The 19,288-nt window shown below is 44.3% G+C and overlaps 2 protein-coding genes across 8 annotated transcripts in view; both read left to right on the forward strand.

Moving 5' to 3' along the window:
* PRPSAP1 (phosphoribosyl pyrophosphate synthetase associated protein 1) overlaps positions 1-9,225 on the forward strand; it is a 29,594-nt gene extending 20,369 nt beyond the window's left edge. For all 6 annotated transcript variants that reach the window (XM_075845989.1, XM_075845992.1, XM_075845990.1 and 3 more), the window contains exons 9-11: positions 2,336-2,406; positions 2,500-2,646; positions 3,538-9,225. In XM_075845989.1, coding sequence (XP_075702104.1) covers positions 2,336-2,406; positions 2,500-2,646; positions 3,538-3,696 — 377 coding nt within the window. In that variant the 3' untranslated portion in view covers positions 3,697-9,225. The remainder of the gene's footprint in view (positions 1-2,335; positions 2,407-2,499; positions 2,647-3,537) is intronic.
* Positions 9,226-9,794: 569 nt separating this feature from the next.
* Positions 9,795-19,288, forward strand: part of QRICH2 (glutamine rich 2) — a 44,644-nt gene continuing 35,150 nt past the window's right edge. The window contains exons 1-2 of one of the 2 annotated variants that reach the window (XM_075845187.1): positions 9,795-10,671; positions 15,368-15,472. In XM_075845187.1, coding sequence (XP_075701302.1) covers positions 10,294-10,671; positions 15,368-15,472 — 483 coding nt within the window. In that variant the 5' untranslated portion in view covers positions 9,795-10,293. The remainder of the gene's footprint in view (positions 10,672-15,367; positions 15,473-19,288) is intronic. The other variant, XM_075845188.1, reaches the window with a different exon arrangement.

Below are 19,288 nucleotides of genomic sequence, written 5' to 3' on the forward strand. Positions count from 1 at the left end.
CGGCAGCCCCTGTATCCAGGCATTGAACTGCCAAGTATGGAAAGCTGTTTGCTGTGTGTATGCGGAGCGCCTGCTCTGTGTGGGACTTGCAGTGCTTCATTACTTACTGTGTGCTCTAACCCACCTCTCACAATAATACAAAGCATCCGTCTGTCAAAAACACCAGTATCCCGACCGGCTCAGAGCTCCTATTTTCCTGAACTGTAAATCTTCCTTGGGCACATCATAGTTGCATGATTAGGCAGTTTTGGTGTTTTTGAGAAGGAAAGGTGGGTGGCAGGACTGGTGGTTGCCATATTGGTTGCCACCACACATAACTAAGAAACCTAACTTGACAAAAGGGAACAATATAAAAAAGACCTGTTGGCTCTCCAGACATCTATGTTAAAGTAAATACTTGCATTTCCCAATTCTGGAGCAGCTTTTCTTTGAATGCTGCATTGTGCCATTCCTCTGTTATTCCTCCTGGAAATATATGAATACATTTTTAATTGGGCATTACCATTCCCCTTGTCAATGAAGGGTGTCCCTACACAGTCTGACACTGTCCGCACTGATTGGACATTGTCAATGTGTAGGGTCATGCCCCACAGACTAGAATGGTAACACCCAGTTGTCATTTTTTTCATATAGCTCCAGAAGTTATAACTGAGGAATGGCACAACGCAGAGTTCTAAGAGAAGATGCTCCAGGATTGTTATTTTTTATGTATTTACTATAACGTACATGTCAGAAGAGATGACCACTTATCTTTAAAGAGAACCTGTCACCTCCCCTGACATGTCTGTTTTAGTAAAAAAAAAAATTGCATTCACCATGAAATAACAATTCTGGAGCATCTTTTCTTAGAGCTCGATGTTGTGCGGTTCCTTTGTTATTCCTCCTAGAAACTTATGATTAAATTGACAACTGGGTGTAACGATTTGACACTGTCCAATCAGTGTTGACCGAGCAAGACTGTGTAGAGACAAACCCCTTTGTCTGGGGGAATGGCAGTTGTCAATTTTATTTATAAATTTCTAGGAAGAATAACAGAGAAAAAGCGCAACGCAGAGTTCTAAGAAAATATATCCCACAATTGTTATTTCATGGGGAATAAAAGTATTTACTAAAATAGACATTTGGCAGCTCCTCTTCATAGGGGGTTTGCCCATCAGGGATATTTATGGCATATCCACAGAATATGCCATAAATGTCAGATCGGTGCGGGTCCCGCCTCTGGGACGCGCACCTATCTCTAGAACGGGGCCCCTTAAACCCTGTTCTACCTTTCTTGGTCCTTGCTGTCTCCCGGCAAATTCCTGATTACATGGTCGGAAACTACTAAAACAGGTTATCTCGCTAATCTACGTTGTTTTTGTACACTCCAATACAAGTGAATGGCAGACACGGAAACAGCGTAGCTCGCGTGCTACGCTGCATCCGTAACTGCCATTCACTTCTATGGGGTTTACAGAAACAGCATAGCTCAGCGAGCTACGCTGTTTTCCTGATTTCATGATTGGGAATTACAAAGTGGCCGGTAACCAAGGAAGGTAGAACGGGGTTTAGGGGGCCCCGTTCTAGAGATAGGTGCAGGTCCCAGAGGCGGGACCCCAATCTATATGACATTTATGGCATATTCTGTGGATTTATAGCAGATGTCCTGCACAGGGGACATAACAGATGCAGTTTTTCTTCAATACTTGGGGGGGGGAGGGGGGGTTAGAAGGATTTTTTTTTACCCTACAATATAAAACTTATTTAAACTAAATTTGAAAATAAAATCGGAAATTCCCTTTTTAGTTGCGTGTTTTAATCACCTGCAGGATTTCCAAATTCCATGCGGTTGGTCTACAGATCTGTCAGCAGACACAAGCCATTGTACTAGAGGCCGGTAGTATGGAGTCTTCTTACAGCTTGTATCCCGCTGATAACGTGCAGTTAAAGGGGGAATTTGCGATATTTTTCATAAACTAAATTCCGGAGATTTACAATAGCTATACGATTTCGGTTATGAATGTGTCACTACTTCATGACATCATTCTGTAATTGAATATAATTAATTCACTAATGTTAACGTGTTGTCATCTGCTCTATAAACAGAACACATAAAAGCAGCCTGTATTCTGACGGATTTGCATGGCAGTGGGATAGATCTACAGCAATTCCCTGTCATTTAATCAGACATGTCCTTTGTCCAGCATGCGTGTACGGCAGATAATTCCCCTAACACATTCACTGGCGGACCCCGATAGCATTGCATTGTTCTCATTGGTTGTGTGTTGCATGCACGATGCCCCCTACTGATACTTTACTGGGAAATTAACCTTTTTTCTTTCCTGTCTCAATCAAGTGATGATCGCCAAGGAAAAGCCGCCCATCAGCGTGGTGGGAGATGTGGGGGGGCGGATCGCCATTATAGTGGTAAGAATACGTTCTGATTGACCTATTTGCCGTCGCTTTCCGTGGACTTTCTCATTTTGAAACTTTTTTTTGTTTTTTTGTGTGTGACTTCAGGATGACATCATTGATGAAGTAGAGAGCTTTGTGGCGGCCGCAGAGATTCTTAAGGAACGTGGAGCATACAAGATTTTTGTCATGGCCACTCATGGTATCCTGTCTGCAGATGCTCCTAACCTTATTGAGGATTCGGCAATTGATGAGGTCAGTGCCCAGATGAGTATATGTCATTATTACAAGGCTGCAAGTTCTGACCACGTTTTCCACGTACCGCAGATTCGCCACTTCCACAAAAGAGGCTTTTTTATTTGAGTTTTTTAGCCTTTTGATTGAATGTCAAAAGACTAAATTATCCACCTTGCTGATAATAGAAGTCTTCGTTTTCATGCTCCATCTGCAATTGTGGTATTACGTTTTCTTGGAGCGTGTTACGGTACAGGTCTGAGGTAACCCTTGTATTGTAGAAGATGGGTCCAATTACCCCATTACATGAAAGGGCCGCCAAAACTGTAACCGCGGGTGTTTCAACTGTTCTTCAATTGTTGCAAGGGGTTTTCTGTTGAGTAATAATCACAGTTGTGCCTATTAACAGGACCTGAAATCTGAGTCCATGTATCTTGCATGATCGTGTGGTGACCTATCTGTACAATTGCCGCATCTAAAATATATTAGATGGTAGAAATACACATAAGTGCACATGTTCAATATAAGCAGCATATGTCACATGCACTTATCATGTGAATTACTACCATCTGATACATTTTAGATATGGCATCTGTACACATGGGGAACCACACTATCATGGGTACATGGACTATTTTTTTATTTTTTTTTAATATATATATATATTATATTATATTTTTTTTACACTAATAAAGATGTACCTACTTTGGTATAAAACTTTTTCCTGTGTCTTTTTTTCTTTTTTTTTTTCTTTATCAAATTCCTGTGTCTTTTTCAGTATTAATGCCTATACTGCATGACTACAAGAATGTCATTACAAATAATTGATAAAGCGGTTAATGAGTGAATTGATTGCGCCACGCTCCAAACATTGCCTCATACTTGACTTATGTCTATTCTGTCCTTCCAAAGGTTGTGGTGACCAACACCGTCCCCCACGAGGTGCAGAAACTACAGTGCTCAAAGATCAAAACGGTGGACATCAGTCTGATCCTGTCCGAAGCGATTCGTCGGATCCACAACGGAGAGTCCATGTCCTACCTCTTTCGCAACATTGCAATGGACGATTGAAGGGTTCTACCCACCTGATCAGTCAAGTTCTGGATCTGTGCCAGTCACAAGTGGGTGGAACTCCACATGCAGGAAAGGGTAGACATCGATTGAGGAATCCCGTCCTTTTTTTTGCATTCACACTACAGGCACTGCCAGTTTACTGTCGGGAATAAGGGGAACCCTACATTTACTATCTCTCCTTTTGTGGACGAGAATGGGATACAACTGATTTCAGGTTTTGGAAAGGATTTGTAGCACTGGTTGTAATGCCCGCTTTTATCCATCAAGAACTTGATACATTAACCTTCTTGTTTTTCTTTCGTATTCAGAGCCTTTCAACCACCAAAATAATGTTATTGCAGTAAAGTCAAACCGCATTAACCTAACTGTTGCCACAAGAGGCAGCGCAATATAAACCTGCACCACAAACTGTGGACTCTATATATACTGTGTGTGTCCGTGTATACGTTAATGATACACTGATACACACTGCAAATTAATATCACATGCGTTCAATATAACATACATTATCTAGGGCTTTAATTCTAGCTTGCAACAGACTTCTCTAATGTTAAGTTTAGGGCATCCAAAATCATTAGGCGGGTTGTCCAGGATGGCATTGCCACTATGCCGGGCAGTGGAGCCCTAGCTGTAAAAATGTTGTTTCGTTTGAGCACGCTCTTGATACAGACTCGCGTTTATTTACTTAACACATACTGGTTTGCGTGTATACCATATATAAAATCTATGGGGTGTATCTGCTTACACATACGTGCATGAATATATCATTTGAAAAAAAAATTGAAAATGTAAATATTGAAGTAACTAAATATGAAGCCTGCAAATGTTCAGTGGACTGCGCTGGAAAATCATCAAGAGCTTTATAATAATTAAAGGGATTGTCCAAGACTTTCAACTGATGGCCTATTATCCGGATAGGCCCCCAGTGATTGGTGCGGGTCAGACCTCCACCAATCAGCAGAAAGAAGGAACCTCGGCCCTCTCAGCCCCTTTCACTTGAAGGGGCGGAGGTGCAGTACCAGGCACAGACGCACGTACCACGCTGTACCTGCATAAATGGTGAAAGTGCCCTTCCATTCTGCCTATCAGTGGGGTCCCGGTAGTTGGATCCCCACCAGTCATACATTGGTATCCTGAAGATAGGCCATCAATTAAAAGTCCTGGAAAAAAAAAACTTTACTAGTCCCCAAAGCAAAAGATTCTACCTTCCGTTATTCTTGTCTTCTCTAATACTTAATGTTTACATTTCTATTCTTCGTAGTTAAAATTGTTACTGGGAAAGTTGGGTGACCTCAAAAGTGGCTTCCATTACCAGTCCGACATGAGTTGTCACTTCATTTTCCTCGTCCTAAATGCCTGGTTAAGACAGATTTACTATTCAGGAGTCTGGGAAAGCTGCGTGACCACCACGGAAGGAGTGGTTATAGCAGCCTTCTTGGATATCATCCAGCTTTCCCACAAACCGATATAACTAGGAAACCGCTGAACAGAATGTTATGAGTGAGCCGCGTGACAACCAGCATGACTACTCTTAGGGCTCGTCCATGCGCTCCGGAATTGCGGCGGTTTTTCATAGATGTCTCCATCTCCTAACGTTGGGGAAAAACACAGCAGTTTCCGCACCTTTTTCTGCCGTAAAAAAAACGCAGGGAACGGTGCGTTTTTGCCGCAATGTAAAGCCTTTGACTTTCAACGGAATTGCTGCATCAATTCCGTTGTGTGTGGACAAGCCCTTACAGGTTCTTCAGTGGTATTTGCTTGGCTTTCCCAGAGTCCTGCATGGAAGATCTAATTCTAGAGTGGTGCAGCTTCTGTCTCTTTTTATAACTGGCAGATTTGTCATTGAAGCGGCTGTTTGAGATTAGAAAAGCATTGGCTTTTTCCAGAACGTCGCCGCTCTTGTCGATTTACTCACTGTATATACTCCGATACCTACAAGACATTGCCTGAATTATATAAGGTATGTGTCTCTTTAGGTGAACTTGATGCTGATATCAGTCCTGTGAATCCTATTACCGTCCCGATTCCTTTTCCCGTCAGTTGTCCCTCCAGTTTATCCAGGCACGTATAGCGGAGGTCTGGGCGATGTTATTCACAGCGGTGTTTTCATGTATATTGTATATAGTTTACAATAACCTGTTTGCTGTCTGAAAAGTATTTGAGGGCTTGTAGAGCTCCAACGGGGTCGTTCGCCTCTGCGTCAGGGCTCCGTTTTGACGTTCCGTTGGAGCTTTCCGTCGTAACGGAGCCCTGACTGACACAAACGGAAGTCAACTACGCTATTCATTCCGTCAAAACAACGGAGACAAACGGAAACCATTTGCACCGGATCCGTCACCGTTGAAATCAACCCTTGGTTTGTGTCAGTCATGGCTCCGTTCCGACAGAACGGAATCTGTTTACTTTCTGTGTGAACGGACAGGCAGTTTGTACTGTTTTTTTTAGTTTAGTGTTTTTTTCTAATCCAATGTTGGCGGATTTGGGTGCGGTGTTCATTCACTTACATACGTAATAATGTGTTTTAGAATTGTTTACTACGATGGATATCACAGACTTTATGAAGACCGTATTGCGGCCACTACTATTGGGAGATATTATCACAAGTGGTACAACATCCTACATTAAAGGGGTTGTCCAGTAATAGAAAAAATGGTCTGCATAGGCTGTATTTGGTATTGTAACTTAGTCCTATCCACTTGAACGGGGATATGCTGCAATACCATACACAACCCATGGTCAAGAGTGGCGCTGTTTCTGGGGGGAAAAAAAAAAAACAGACCCTTTTTTTCTGATCCTGAACAACAGGCACAACTCGATAGTTCCCAGTTGTGGAAACCAGGCTCGGACAGTATGACCAATCCAATGCTTGGTTTCCTCAGTAGAGCTGAACGTTCCTGTATATAGCGGGGGCTGGGGAAGATGGACGCCAGCTGAACAGCTATGTTATGTCTATAAGGGCAGTTCAGTCTAGTCAGATGACTTGTCTGCTTTCTTCCATTGAAGATATTTACATGGATGTGTGTGAAGGAACATCATGCGATAGTGGGTGACACAGACGGGTCTACTATTGAAGGGCTCTTTCTAAAATACTGTCCGTATGTGACATGGCCACTGCGGGGCACAGGCTATGCAATGTACGGGTGTCCTGTACATTGCACAGACTGGGAGGGGAGGTGTTTATTTACGGTGGCGCTCAGTTCGGTGGGTGTTGGGTGGAGGGGATTTTTTTTAAAACATATTCAAAAACTCTCTTATTCTTTACGGACAAGGGTAAAAAAAAACACATTTTAATAATAGAAGCCATGTTCGCATATTTTGGAGGGCTAAAGAGAAATTGAGATCACGCTCTACTAATTTACATATGCTATCTTGGCAGTGCCATCGAGTATATGCCACCTAAGTGTGGAAGTTCCCTGATAATCTTTCGCACTTGTGGTCATTGCAATGACTTCCTTTGTAGGAGTTGTTAGGCAGAGTTGGAACAGAGGGCTTATGTCTATACGCAGAATAATATCATCAAGCAGAGCTGCAGTGTAAAGCATGGGGGGCAGAGGCAGGTAGAACACAGCAACCTGAGCATCTGACATCATTAGACATGAGAAAAAGTTATTTTGGGAATCAAACATAAATAGTGTTTTCCTTTAATTCTAAATGACCAATTTCACGAAAAGCCTTTGATTCTAGTACCAAAATACATGATGTGGTTTATGTTATTTTACAGGTAGATGATGCCGCAACTTGCTAACGGACGATCGCAGGAGCGTCATTTATTCTGCTTATTTCATGGCTAAATATCGACGTTTAGGACTGTATGTTATGGGATATATTTACTACACTGACCAATACCCTATGAACTCACCTGTGAGATATTTAAAGGGATATTCTGGTTTTTACAACCTGATCACAGGATGAGTGTTGTACAGTTTTTGATAAGTTAAAAAGTCTTGTCTGCTATTAAAACTCAATAAAAGAAGTCACAAATTTGCAAAAAGAATTCTAGTATTTGCCAAATTAGCCTCATCCTATTATATAGGAATAATGATCAATCTTCCATGTAATTAGTGGATCATTAAAATGATGTTTAAAGTAGGTAGAATATTATAGATGTGATAAACGATGTAGAACACTTACACCCAGGTTTCATTAAAATGTTTCATATGTTGATTCTGTTGCCATTGCTTCCCTTTCTGTCTTACAGTGACACCTACTGACTATACAGAGGTACTACAGGGAATTGCAAATTGATTCTCCAGTCAAAAATGAAAAACTGGTTATCACAATGTTTGTTTCTGAACTTCATTTGTACAGACGTGGTCACAGGACGGTTTTTCCACATTGTACCATTTTAATGGCACGTTTTGTCCCCCATTAGGAAATGTCGGCTGCATGTCCATTATCTATCCCTACATAGTGGTCATCTGGCAGGAGCACTGAGTCACGTTCCAGTTAGGGCCCATTCACGCGTTGCGGTTTAAGATGCGGTTAGAACTGCATCCGAAAACCTTATGCGTCTTTACCTTGATTTGATTTGTTTTTCAATGTGGTTGCGGTAAAAAATGCAACCGCATTGAAAAACGCACCAAATCGTGGAAAAAATGCTTACTGTTATTTTTGGATGCAGTTTTAACTGCACCTCAATCGCAATGTGTGAATGGACGCTTATACTCTAGTCAGGGTGGAGTACATTTGAAAAATGGCTAATGATTCCTAGAAACAGCGCCACCTTTTGGCCATGGATTGTAAGGGTATTGCAGTTCAGCCCTGTTTTTAGTTCAATGGGGTTGAGCTGCACTACCAAACATGGACCAGGGTAGGGCCATTTTTTTTCCCCCCTCATTTTGGACAACCCTATAAAATTCTCCAGGTTTTTGTGCTCTAGCGGTTTCTCGGACCTGGAACTCTGAAAACGATGTGGTGATATTTCTTATAAAGCCCCATTCTTCTGATCTTCCCAGTGTATGTAAAATGGACAAGATGTCCTTAGCGTATGTGTTATAAGAGCAGCAAATGGCATCGTGCCCACAATGTGCTTGACCACAATGTGAACTAGAGGTAATAGGACTGGGACACATTGCTATGATTTCATACATAGGATTCATCGAATCAAACCATTGCTTTTTGTTTTTTGCTTTTTTTTGTTTTTTGCTTTTTTTTGTTTTTTGCTTTTTTTTGTTTTTTCAATGCTATCTTGGTTATACATCTATAAAGGAAAGTTGCAAATTACCAGCCTAACCTCCACGTAGCTGGACACTTACAGCTGCCAACGCATGGCCAATAACCTGGCAGTAATGTGAGACTGGCACGGTCTAAAAATCATCCCAAAACATGCATGATATTAGCTGTCACTAAGGATATGGCCAAAGTTCGATGCCCAGTAGCCAACTACAGCAGGAGAAAGGAGGCATTGGACTTGGGATGGCAAATCTGACCGAGTTGGCAATTGTTGCAGATGAACGGTTAATTCTCCTGCAGAACAAATGGCTCTGTGAAATCTATTTTAATAAATAATATGATGTGTGATTACAATTGTAATGTCATTATTTCTGGAATTCGTATTGTTAGATTTAGAGTAACTACTAGGGAAGATCCGCAGAGTGGATGAGATTTGAACAAATCTCATGGGAGATTCTGCGTAAAAAAAATATGCCGAAAAAAACATTCATCAATTGACCCGCGGTGTGGAGGTAAAACATGCAACGAATAGCAAATGTTGCGATTTTTGCAGTGGAATCGCAACTCAGAAAAAAAAAAGCATTTCTACCCGTAGTCATCACGAGGCGTCCCTCTGACGTCCTGCAGCCCAGCCCTCTAGGATAATGTTTTATCCCATGTGACAGCTTATACCTGCCTGCAGCGTTTTTTTTGTTTTTTTTAACGTGCTGTTTTACACAGCGGACATTCTGGCCGAAAAAACTGCATGTAAACAGGAAAACGTGCTACCGACGTGATGGAATGTATGGGGGTGAACCGTACTGTAATCATGTTTTCAGTATGGTCGCGCAGTTTATTTTGGAGTACCAGGGAAGGGGCGTGGTTTATCCTCTCCTGTCTGTTGATTGGCTAATTCCCCTCGTCCCTGCTCTTCCCTCTGCCTCATTCAGTGTATGTTCACACGGCTTATTTTCAGCCGTTTTTCGGGCCTTGTCCCTTGAAAACAGCCCCGTATTTTAAAGCCGTTTTTAGTTTTGCGTAGCCTCAAAGAGCGTGTGGCCTGCTTTCTGTCAGCCCTTGTGGCCCCTAGTTCATCACATTGTCACAGCCCTAGGAGGCTTCGGTTTATTGGGAGTATACAGCGCTTCTATCTGCCCGGGGGTTAGTGGGGAGTCTCGGGTCACGTGTGAGTGCCTGTACAGAACTGGTATATATATATAGTCTAGACTCCCGCCACGGTTTTGGGGGTCACTCCACCCCAGTAGAAGAGCGCAGCGCGGGGAGCGAGTCCATGAGGAAAACAGACACTGCCTGCAGCGAGGAGGCGCGCTCACACAATATTCCGGCACCCGGCTCTAGGGGGCGCTGTACACCGGTGAGAGGGTGCAGGTGTGGCGTCATGGTAGTGATTGAGAGTCAGTACAAGGCAGCGCTCGCTTGGAGATGTCCGGGATGGAGGCGACAGGGATCTGTCTGTTTGATTTGACTAATTTGGCCATTGGGACGCCAGAAGTCGGGGCGGTGAACTTCACTGCTCTGCGCACTCTACTTCATGCCATTATCAGGCACTTCCACATCCAGGATATTAGTGCGGAGCTCCCAGGAGCCGGCACCGGGCGGTACCCACCGGCTGGAGGAAAGCTGGTGAGGGGGCAGGAGCGCAGGATCCTGCACATGGAGGCGCTAAACAACTCCACGTCTGCATTAGATCTTATTGAAAGGAGCCGCTCCGGACAGCAGGGGGGCAGCAGCCTGGAAGACGTGTGGCAGGTGATGCAGCTGAAGAGGAGACTGGAGGTGAATGAGGACGGAGTGTGTAAGGTAACGGGCGGTCGCCATCCCCTCACTGATCAAGTCCTGGGGCTTCTGTATGAAGGTGACCGGTGGCAATACTGGCCAGTATGTGGCAGATCCATGAAGCCACCAGTGCCCTCCATTCCTCCATGGTTTTTGAGTTTAGTCATACAGATCTGTTTGTGACATGGGAGTAGCCATTAAATGCAGCTGTTAGGCCCTGTTCACACACAGTTTTTTTTACACGGAAACCGTGCCAAAAAACGGCCGAAAAAGCCTTTTTTTTACAGTGAAAAATTGCTTGCGGTAAAATGAAGCGACATGCCCTATCTTCGTGCATTTACGTCTCTGACCTCTCATTGACATCAATGGGAGGCAGAGAAAGCGTATTTCGCTGCGTTTTTGCCCATGGCGCTCAATGGGCGTGAGCCAAACGGAATTTTGAGGCAGAATTTTCTGCCTGCAAAAAACTCTGTGTGAACTCGGCCTAAAAGTAGTAACACTCCACCAGTCCAGCCTCATTGTCGCAGCTCTTGTCATTCTCCATAGGGATCAAATGTAAAAAGGCTCCAAACTGAGATGTCACATAGGGAGTTGCATAAATAAAATAAAAAAATGTTTAATCTTTTTCGCAAAAAATCAGTCTGCTCAGTTCCCCCTGCTCTATAAAGTGTTGCCTACATATAGGGATAAAGGTGACAGGTTCCCTTTAAATACTGTCACAGCGCTAATCTGTACTGTGCAGGAGCCTATACAAACAGTCCATTCACAGAGCACAGGCTGCCATACATCATCTCTCCACAGCTCTGTAGACTTGCGCTCTGTTCACATCTGCATTTTTGCCCTTCAGCTGACACCCTGCTGCAAGCCCTGGACCGAAGCTAGCCTCCCATCTGGTCAATTAACCCCTTTAAATCCAGCGCCCAAAAGCGAGCGCTGCATCTATGGGCTTTACCAGCAGATCGGAACCCCGCAATGCAATCAGCTGACACCCTGCTGTAACGGCAGGGAACGGAACTAGCTCCGATTGCTGCCATTAACCCCTTAGATGCCGCGATCAAGAGCAATCGTGGCATCTTAGTGGTTTGAAACCGATCGGCATCGCTGCATTGTGAGCGCAGGGTTGCCGATTGTTGCTATGGCAACCAGAGGCCTAACAATGGTCTCCTGGTCTGCCATGTATGAAAGCCTATTAGGCCCCGCACGGATACAATATGTCACGAGAAAACAATCTCAGAATCGCTTGGATAAGTAAAAGCATTCCCAAGTTATTACCACATAAAGTGACACTTGTCAGATTTGGAAAAATAGGCCGTGTCCACAGTGCAGTGCAGGGAGCTGGGCTCCTAGCATCATAGTTATGTACGACGCTAGGAGTCCCTGCCTCGCTGCAGGACAACTGTCCCGTACTGTTAGGCTATGTTCACACGGGGTATTTTGCCGAGTTTTTTGGGAGGCGTCGGCATCTTTTTACCGCGAGCAGTAAAACTGCCTCGCGGGAAAAAGAAGCGACATGCCCTATCTTCGGGCGCTTCCGCCTCTGACCTCCCATTGACTTCAATGGGAGGCAGAGAAAGCGTATTTCGCGCTGTTTTATGCCCGCGGCGCGAAAATCGGCGTGCAGGGAGAGGAAAATCTGCCTCAAAGTTCCAAACGGAATTTTGAGGCAGATATTCCTCCCCCAAAATACTCAGTGTGAACATAGCCTAATCATGGTTTCAGTACAGGACAGTAGATCCACGGAGAGGCAGGGACTCCTAGCGTCGTACATAACTATGATGCTAGGAGCCCGGCTCCCTGCACTGTGTTCGGTCCGGTACTTGCGGCTGAAATACGTCCGTCAATTACGGACGTAATGTGCTCGTGTGAATCCAGCCTTAGAAGATCCAATCAGACAAGACGAGACACAGGAAGAAAGACAAAAGGGAGGGGAGAAGAAAACAAAATCAGTCAAAGATCTAACTCAGAGATATCGGTAGCCAATACTTGTCCCAAGGGTCCCAGACCACTGTAAATCTGTCCAGCGTATTGTCAAGTGAGGCCGTCATATGTTCCATAGATGCGAATTTCCCTAATCCTAGTCCAGTAAGTCAGTGTTAGAGGGAGGTGTAGTTTGTCTCCATTTCCAAGCAATCCGAGTTTTAGCAGCCGTGAGAAAGTGACGGAAAAGTCGAGCTGACGGCTTCTCCAATAACCTAGGAGGGACATTCAATAGATAATGAAGAGGGTCTAGAGGAATATCCTGCTGTAACTGCCAAATCCCTAACCTCCAGCCAAAACTGGTGCACCAGGGAGCAGCTCCGAGAGATATGGAACAGGTCTCCCCTCTGGTCTCTACATCGCCAACAATCCGGTGGGATACCCGGATTGAAGCGATGCAAGAGGGCAGGGGGATGATACCAAAACATAAGATTTTTATATTGATTTTCTTTATATGTAGTACAAAGGGAAGTTCTAGCGGCTTGTGACCAGATGATCTGCCACAACGAGGAAGGGATGGATTTATTCAACAGGGTCTCCCACTTTAACATCTATGCCCAGGTGGAGGGGAGTCATCCGGGGATAGCAGTATTGTGTAAATAGCGGATATGAGCCCTTTAGTAGTGGTAATATGGCGACACAGTTTTTCAAAGCTTGTAGGTGTAGTGACCCGCGTGGATCCGAAAGTTTGTTGCATGTAATGCCTAATTTGGAGATAGTGGAAAAATGTAGAAGAGGGGATGTTATGATGTTGGAAGTATGAAAACGGGTGAAGCTCCAGCATATGAGGATCAACCATATCGGCCAGGTGGAACACCTCTGCCCCCGTCCACAATCGGACCATTCGAGAAGTAGTACCCCCTGGAATAGTGGGAGTATATAGTACCGAGGTCAAAGGCGGACAATCTGACGCCAAATGGAAGCGTCTTTTGGAAGCTTCCCATACGTCTCGCTGAAAGCGCATGGGACCCAGCAGAGTCGAAGTAGGCAAGGCCAGCGGGTCGCCCCATAACAAAGAGTTAGGATGAACAGGAGCCATCCACAATTTCTCTATTTCAGTGCACTTGTTGTATGCCCGAAGGGACACCCAACAGGAAATGCGGCGGAGATGGGACGCCCAGTAATGCTTTGTATTCTGTATACAGAACAGCTGTATCGTGCACTAAGACCTGAATCCGTAACGACACGCTACGTGGAGCAGCTCACCGTGAAAACCAACCAGGGGGCTGCCAGACGTGTGTCTAAAACAGTTCAACAAACCCTACTGCTTATGGGTCATACACGCAAAAAACACGCAGCTACTCACCAAACACTAAAGCCACACGGAAATGCAACGCGCGCAAAACGCACACGTTCGTGTGAATTTCGCCTAAGGCTTCGTTCACATCTGCGTCAGGACTCCGTTCATGGTTCCGTCGGAGCTGTCAGGAGAACCCTTGAATGAAACCCTGACTGAAACAAACGGAAACCATAGGTTTCCGTTTGCATCACCGTTGATTTCAATGGTGACGGATTTGGTTAAAATGGTTTAGGTTTGTCTCCGTTGTGCAAGGGTACCGTCGTTTTGACTGAAGCAACACTGTGGTCGACTATGCTTAAATCCGTCAAAACGACGGAACCCTTGCACAACGGAGACAAACGGAAAACATTGGTACCGGGTCCGTCACCATTGAAATCAATTTAACCTCTGGTTTCCGTTTGTGTCAGTCAGGGCTCCCTTCTGACCGAAAGCTCAGACGGAACGTCGGAACAGAGCCCTGACACAGATGTGAACGAAGCCTAAGATTGTTTTTAAGAAAGAACAGTTTGATTATCATTAGCGCACAGTATAAGGCCCCATGCACACGACCGTGCCCGCGATTGCGGGCACGGTCGGCCGCCGACTGACTGCCGCATTTTCGGGCCGTGCTCACATACAAAGTATGGGAGCACGGCCCGCAAAATTCGAAAGAACGGACATGTTCCATAATTCCCGGAACATTTCCACGGCACGGACACCCTTCCGTAGTGCTACGGAGAGGTGTCAGCGTTCAATGAAAGTGAATGGCTCCGTTTTTGCGGACCGCAATTGCGGTCCGCAAAAACGGAGGTTTTTTTACGGTCGTGTGCATGGGGCCTAACCATTCAGATCTTCTTTGGCCCATTTGCCGTTCTTTTTATTACACTTCTGGGCTACCATTTTGTAAAAACTGGTAACTAAGACACAAACATGACCAACAGTGTTGTCTTGTGGTGTGAGCCGTGCTTTTGTAATCTGTATATTATTTCATGAATACATTGTACCGTGATCGTCTCCGCTGAAGGCGTTTTCTTTCACGACATGAAAGCTTCTCCCGTGGAGATGAAGTCTCATTATCAGGCAGGCGGTGGAAGGTTTTCCTACCTCAGGAGAGACACTGTTTTGCACAAGTTCTCCCTATGGATGGCGGTTTATCTAGTTAGATGTATTTACTGAACTGTAAAAGCTTTATAGCTATTTATTCCGTTCTATAAACATATGCATATGGACATACAGCATTAAAGCACTGCTAACCCAGAAACAGACCATGACTAGAAGGCCCGAGGGGGGGGGGGGGGGGGGGATTTTGTATATGAATCTCTCCACCCAGATGATATAAAGGGGACTTCTCTCTTTTTCTCTGGAGGAAACATGAGTTCATGTGTAATATCTATTCATATTTTTATTCATATTTGTATTATTATTATATTGCCCTCACCTTGATGGTCACTCTTGTCATTTCAGGCTATGACCGTGCTGCAGGACCTCATGCTGGAGGTCAACACCCTGAAAGAGTCACAGCATGAGGTACAAGACCAGATACGGAAAGTGACCGAGACTGCAGGGCTGGTAAGTGGCACAAAATAATTGCAACAGCAGAGGAGACATTAGTTGATGTTGTTGAAGAGACGAAGAGCATGAACCCGCCACAAAAATGCTCTTGGAGGCTCGGTATTTGCAGCGAAAGGAATTTGGGTTTATCTTTTTGAAGAGGTGACCCCACTTACACGGAGCTTCATCATTCTCTATGAGAACCACCATGGGACGGTGTAGACTAAACATGCTACTGGAGACCACCATGTATTGCCTGACAAGCATGCTAGCTTTAAAGTATCCGAATCTTGGTTTCAAGATACTGGGATACCAAATAAAAAATATAACATCGAATGCATTTATTGCAAAAATGAATTTTATATAATAGAAATTTACTTTTGTTTGCAATACTTGCAAGAGATTGAAATACGAAAAATATTTATAAAGTGTGAACAGAAATTTACGTCGAATATCCCTTTAAGGCTATGTTCACATCTGCGTCAGGGCTCCGTTCCGTCTGAGCTTTCCGTCGCAACGGAGCCCTGACTGACACAAACTGAAACCAAAGGTTTCCGTTTCCATCACCATTGATTTCGATAGTCGACTACGGTATTCATTCTGTCAAAACGACGGAACTCTTGAGCAACAAGGACAAACTGAGACCATTGGCACCGGATCCGTCACCAATCAAATCAATGGCGATGGAAACGGAAACCTTTGGTTTCAGTTTGTGTCAGTGAGGGCTCCGTTCCGACAGAAAGCTCAGTCGGAACGGAGCCCTGACGCAAATGTGCATGAAGCCTTACTCAGAGGTCCAAGGGGTTGTCTCCTCACCCAGACATTTCCCCTGCAGTGGCTGCCAAAATGAGGCGAAAACGGAATAATAAATGTGGGCCTGTGTACTAAACTTCACTCATGTAATTCAGTTTAAATGTATATTAGTAGATCTAGTAAAAAATGGAGGAGACATTTTACTTGTACAGCACGGTGCCTTGTGAAAAAATTCACCCCCCCCCCCCCCTTGGTGTGTTTCCTGTTTTGTTGCATGACAATCTTCAATTGAAAGGGATTTTTGGAGGTTTGTACCATTTGATCTATACAACATGCCTGTCTAGGTGCAAAACATTTTTTACTGTGACCTAGAAAATAATTAAGATAAAAAACAGAGAACATTCATAAGTATTCACCCCCTGAAAGCCAATATTTTGTGGATCCTCCTTTTGCTGAAATTCCAGATACAAGTCTCTTGGGGTTTGTCTCTATTAGCTTAGCGCATTTAGACACTGGGATTTGTGCTCCTTCTTTCAGGAAAAACTGCTCCAACTCCTTCAGTTTAGATGGGTTACGTTGTGTCACGATCTGTGGGTATGTGGACCCACTGGGCCGCAACCGCCGTAGCAGGATAGCAGCTGGCCACATAGTGTACCAAGTAAAGTTTATAGTCCGAGTAAGGGTACCTGTGGTAGTTCAGACAGTAGCGATGGTTAGGCTCGGATGGGATCTTGGCAGCTGACACCAGGGGTGGTGTAACACAGCAGATGTGATCGGTGGCACAACACGACTCCAACATTGTAAGGCATAGGAACAAGGTAGAATGGGATACAGGTAGCAGGAGCAGGAAAACACTAAGGGACCATTTGCAAGACTAACACGGGTAAACACAACAGCGCTCAGGCAATGGAAGAAGGGGCAGGGCCCTTCTTATAGTCCAGGGTGAGTATGGGCTAATTACGGATTTTCTTCATGTACGCGTGCTTCCCTTTAGGGCACGAGCGTGCGCGCGCACCCTACGAGACACAGCAGAACGAAGCGGAAGTGAGCGCTGGCGTCTCCTGAGGAGTAGATGCGGGCCAGCGCTCACAGATCCATGGCTGCGGCCATCGGGAGATGAGTAATCCCTACGGTCTGTGGCCATGGGCGTTACACGTTGGTGTACAGCAGTCTTCAAATCATGACACAGATTCTCAATTGGATTGAGGTCTAGGCCATTCTAAGACATTTAAACCACTCCAGTGTAGCTTTAGTAGTGTCGAGGATCGCAGGGTGCCATTGTCTTCTATGGCAGCCGGGGGCCTAATAAAGGACCCCAGGTCTGCCACTATTTAGTGCCTGCTAGGTCATGCCAGAGGCATGGCCTAGCAGATCCCTGTCCGTTTAACACGTACAGGCATAATAGACTGCAATACAGAAGTATTGCAGTGTATTATAAATGCGATCGGATGATCGAATAGTGAAGTCCCCTAGTGGGAGAGGTAAAAAAGTAAAAAAAAAAAGTTTAACAAAGTTAGGCCAGATTAACAAGAGCGTTGCGCATCTCGGACGTGAAAAACTGTGCATTCGTGCTCTGCGCAGCGGGACGCAATGTCTCGCATCCCCCATAGATGAGTCCTATTTTCTCACGGACCCTTCACACGGTCCGTTGAAACAACGGCCGTGTGAACGGCCACATTGAATTATATAGGTCCGTGTGAAGACCGTTGTTTCAAGGGCCGTCGCACGGACGTTTAACACGTTCGTGTGAATAAGGTCTTAAATAAAGAAGTGGGGAAAAAAAAGAAAAACACACTTTTTCCCCCTTGATTTGTTATTAAAAAAAAAACGTACACACATTTGATATCGCCATGTCCGTAATGACCCCAACTATAAAGGTATTACATTATTTAACCTGCTCGACAAACACCGTAAAAAATAAAATAAAAAAAAATGTGATAAAAGTGATCAAAAAGTCGCACGTACTCCAAAATGGTACCAATAAAAACTAGAAGTCGTCCTGCAAAAAAAAGCCGTCATTCAGCTGCATCGGCGGAAAAATAAAAATGTTGTGGCTCTTCAAATATGGAGACACAAAAAGAAATAATTTAGAAAAAAAAGTGTTTTTACTATGTAAAAGTAGTAAAGCATAAGAAAGCTATATAAATCTGGTATCGTTGCATTCATAACAACCCGCTGAATAAAGTTATTGTGTTATTTATACCACACGGTAAACGGCGTAAATTTAGGACGCAAAAAAGTGTGGCGAAATATTTTTTTTTTTCTATCCCCCCGAAAAAAAGTTTATGAAAGTTAATCAACAAATTATATGTACCCCAAAATGGTGGTATTAAAAAAATACAGGATTCTGAATAGACATCACGTCCTGGCTGGAGGTAATGTATATTCATTGTCAGGACACTGTAGTAATGTTAGGGCTTGTGTATGTGGCTGCACATGGTGATATAGCTATATCGCTAGTGCAGTGTAAATGAATGGAGAGGAGTGCATGATGCCGATTGGTCACTGGCTGGTCAGCGTCATACACTCCTCTGTACAACGCCCACTTGACTAAAAAGTAAAACACGCCCAGTTGTCCATTGAGAAAGTCATTATCTCCGTCAAAAATGATCGTTTTTCTAAATAAAAACCACAGTGTAATCTACATTACAGCGCCGATCACATCATGTACAAGATAGGGCACTTATAATGTGGTGACAGAGCCTCTTTAATACACATTTCATCTTTTAGATTCATGCCTGTGAATCCGCGCCATTGAATTTGGATTAAGATGTTAGTGAATGGCTCGCTGATTCAATGCCATTACAAGCGCGGCGGGGTCAATCGCAGGTTGATGTAGCACTGAGGTAACTGGATGTGGCGCCGATCAACTTAGTTTCCATTCTCTAGGTGTAACCCAAATACTCCCTGCTATTGGTAGCGCTGTAATTAATTGCATGGAGTACGGTAATAGGATAGTTCCATATTGAAAACTGTAGGTGTAATGATGAACGCAAGAAGCTGGTGGAGAGAGGCTGATTAAGAAACCAAAGCGCCAGTGTGGGGGAAGGGGCAAGAGCTCAAAGTGCTGCAGGCGTTTTG

Source organism: Rhinoderma darwinii, chromosome 13 (genome assembly GCF_050947455.1).
Source record: "Rhinoderma darwinii isolate aRhiDar2 chromosome 13, aRhiDar2.hap1, whole genome shotgun sequence".
In the NCBI taxonomy this organism is placed as follows: domain Eukaryota; kingdom Metazoa; phylum Chordata; class Amphibia; order Anura; family Rhinodermatidae; genus Rhinoderma; species Rhinoderma darwinii.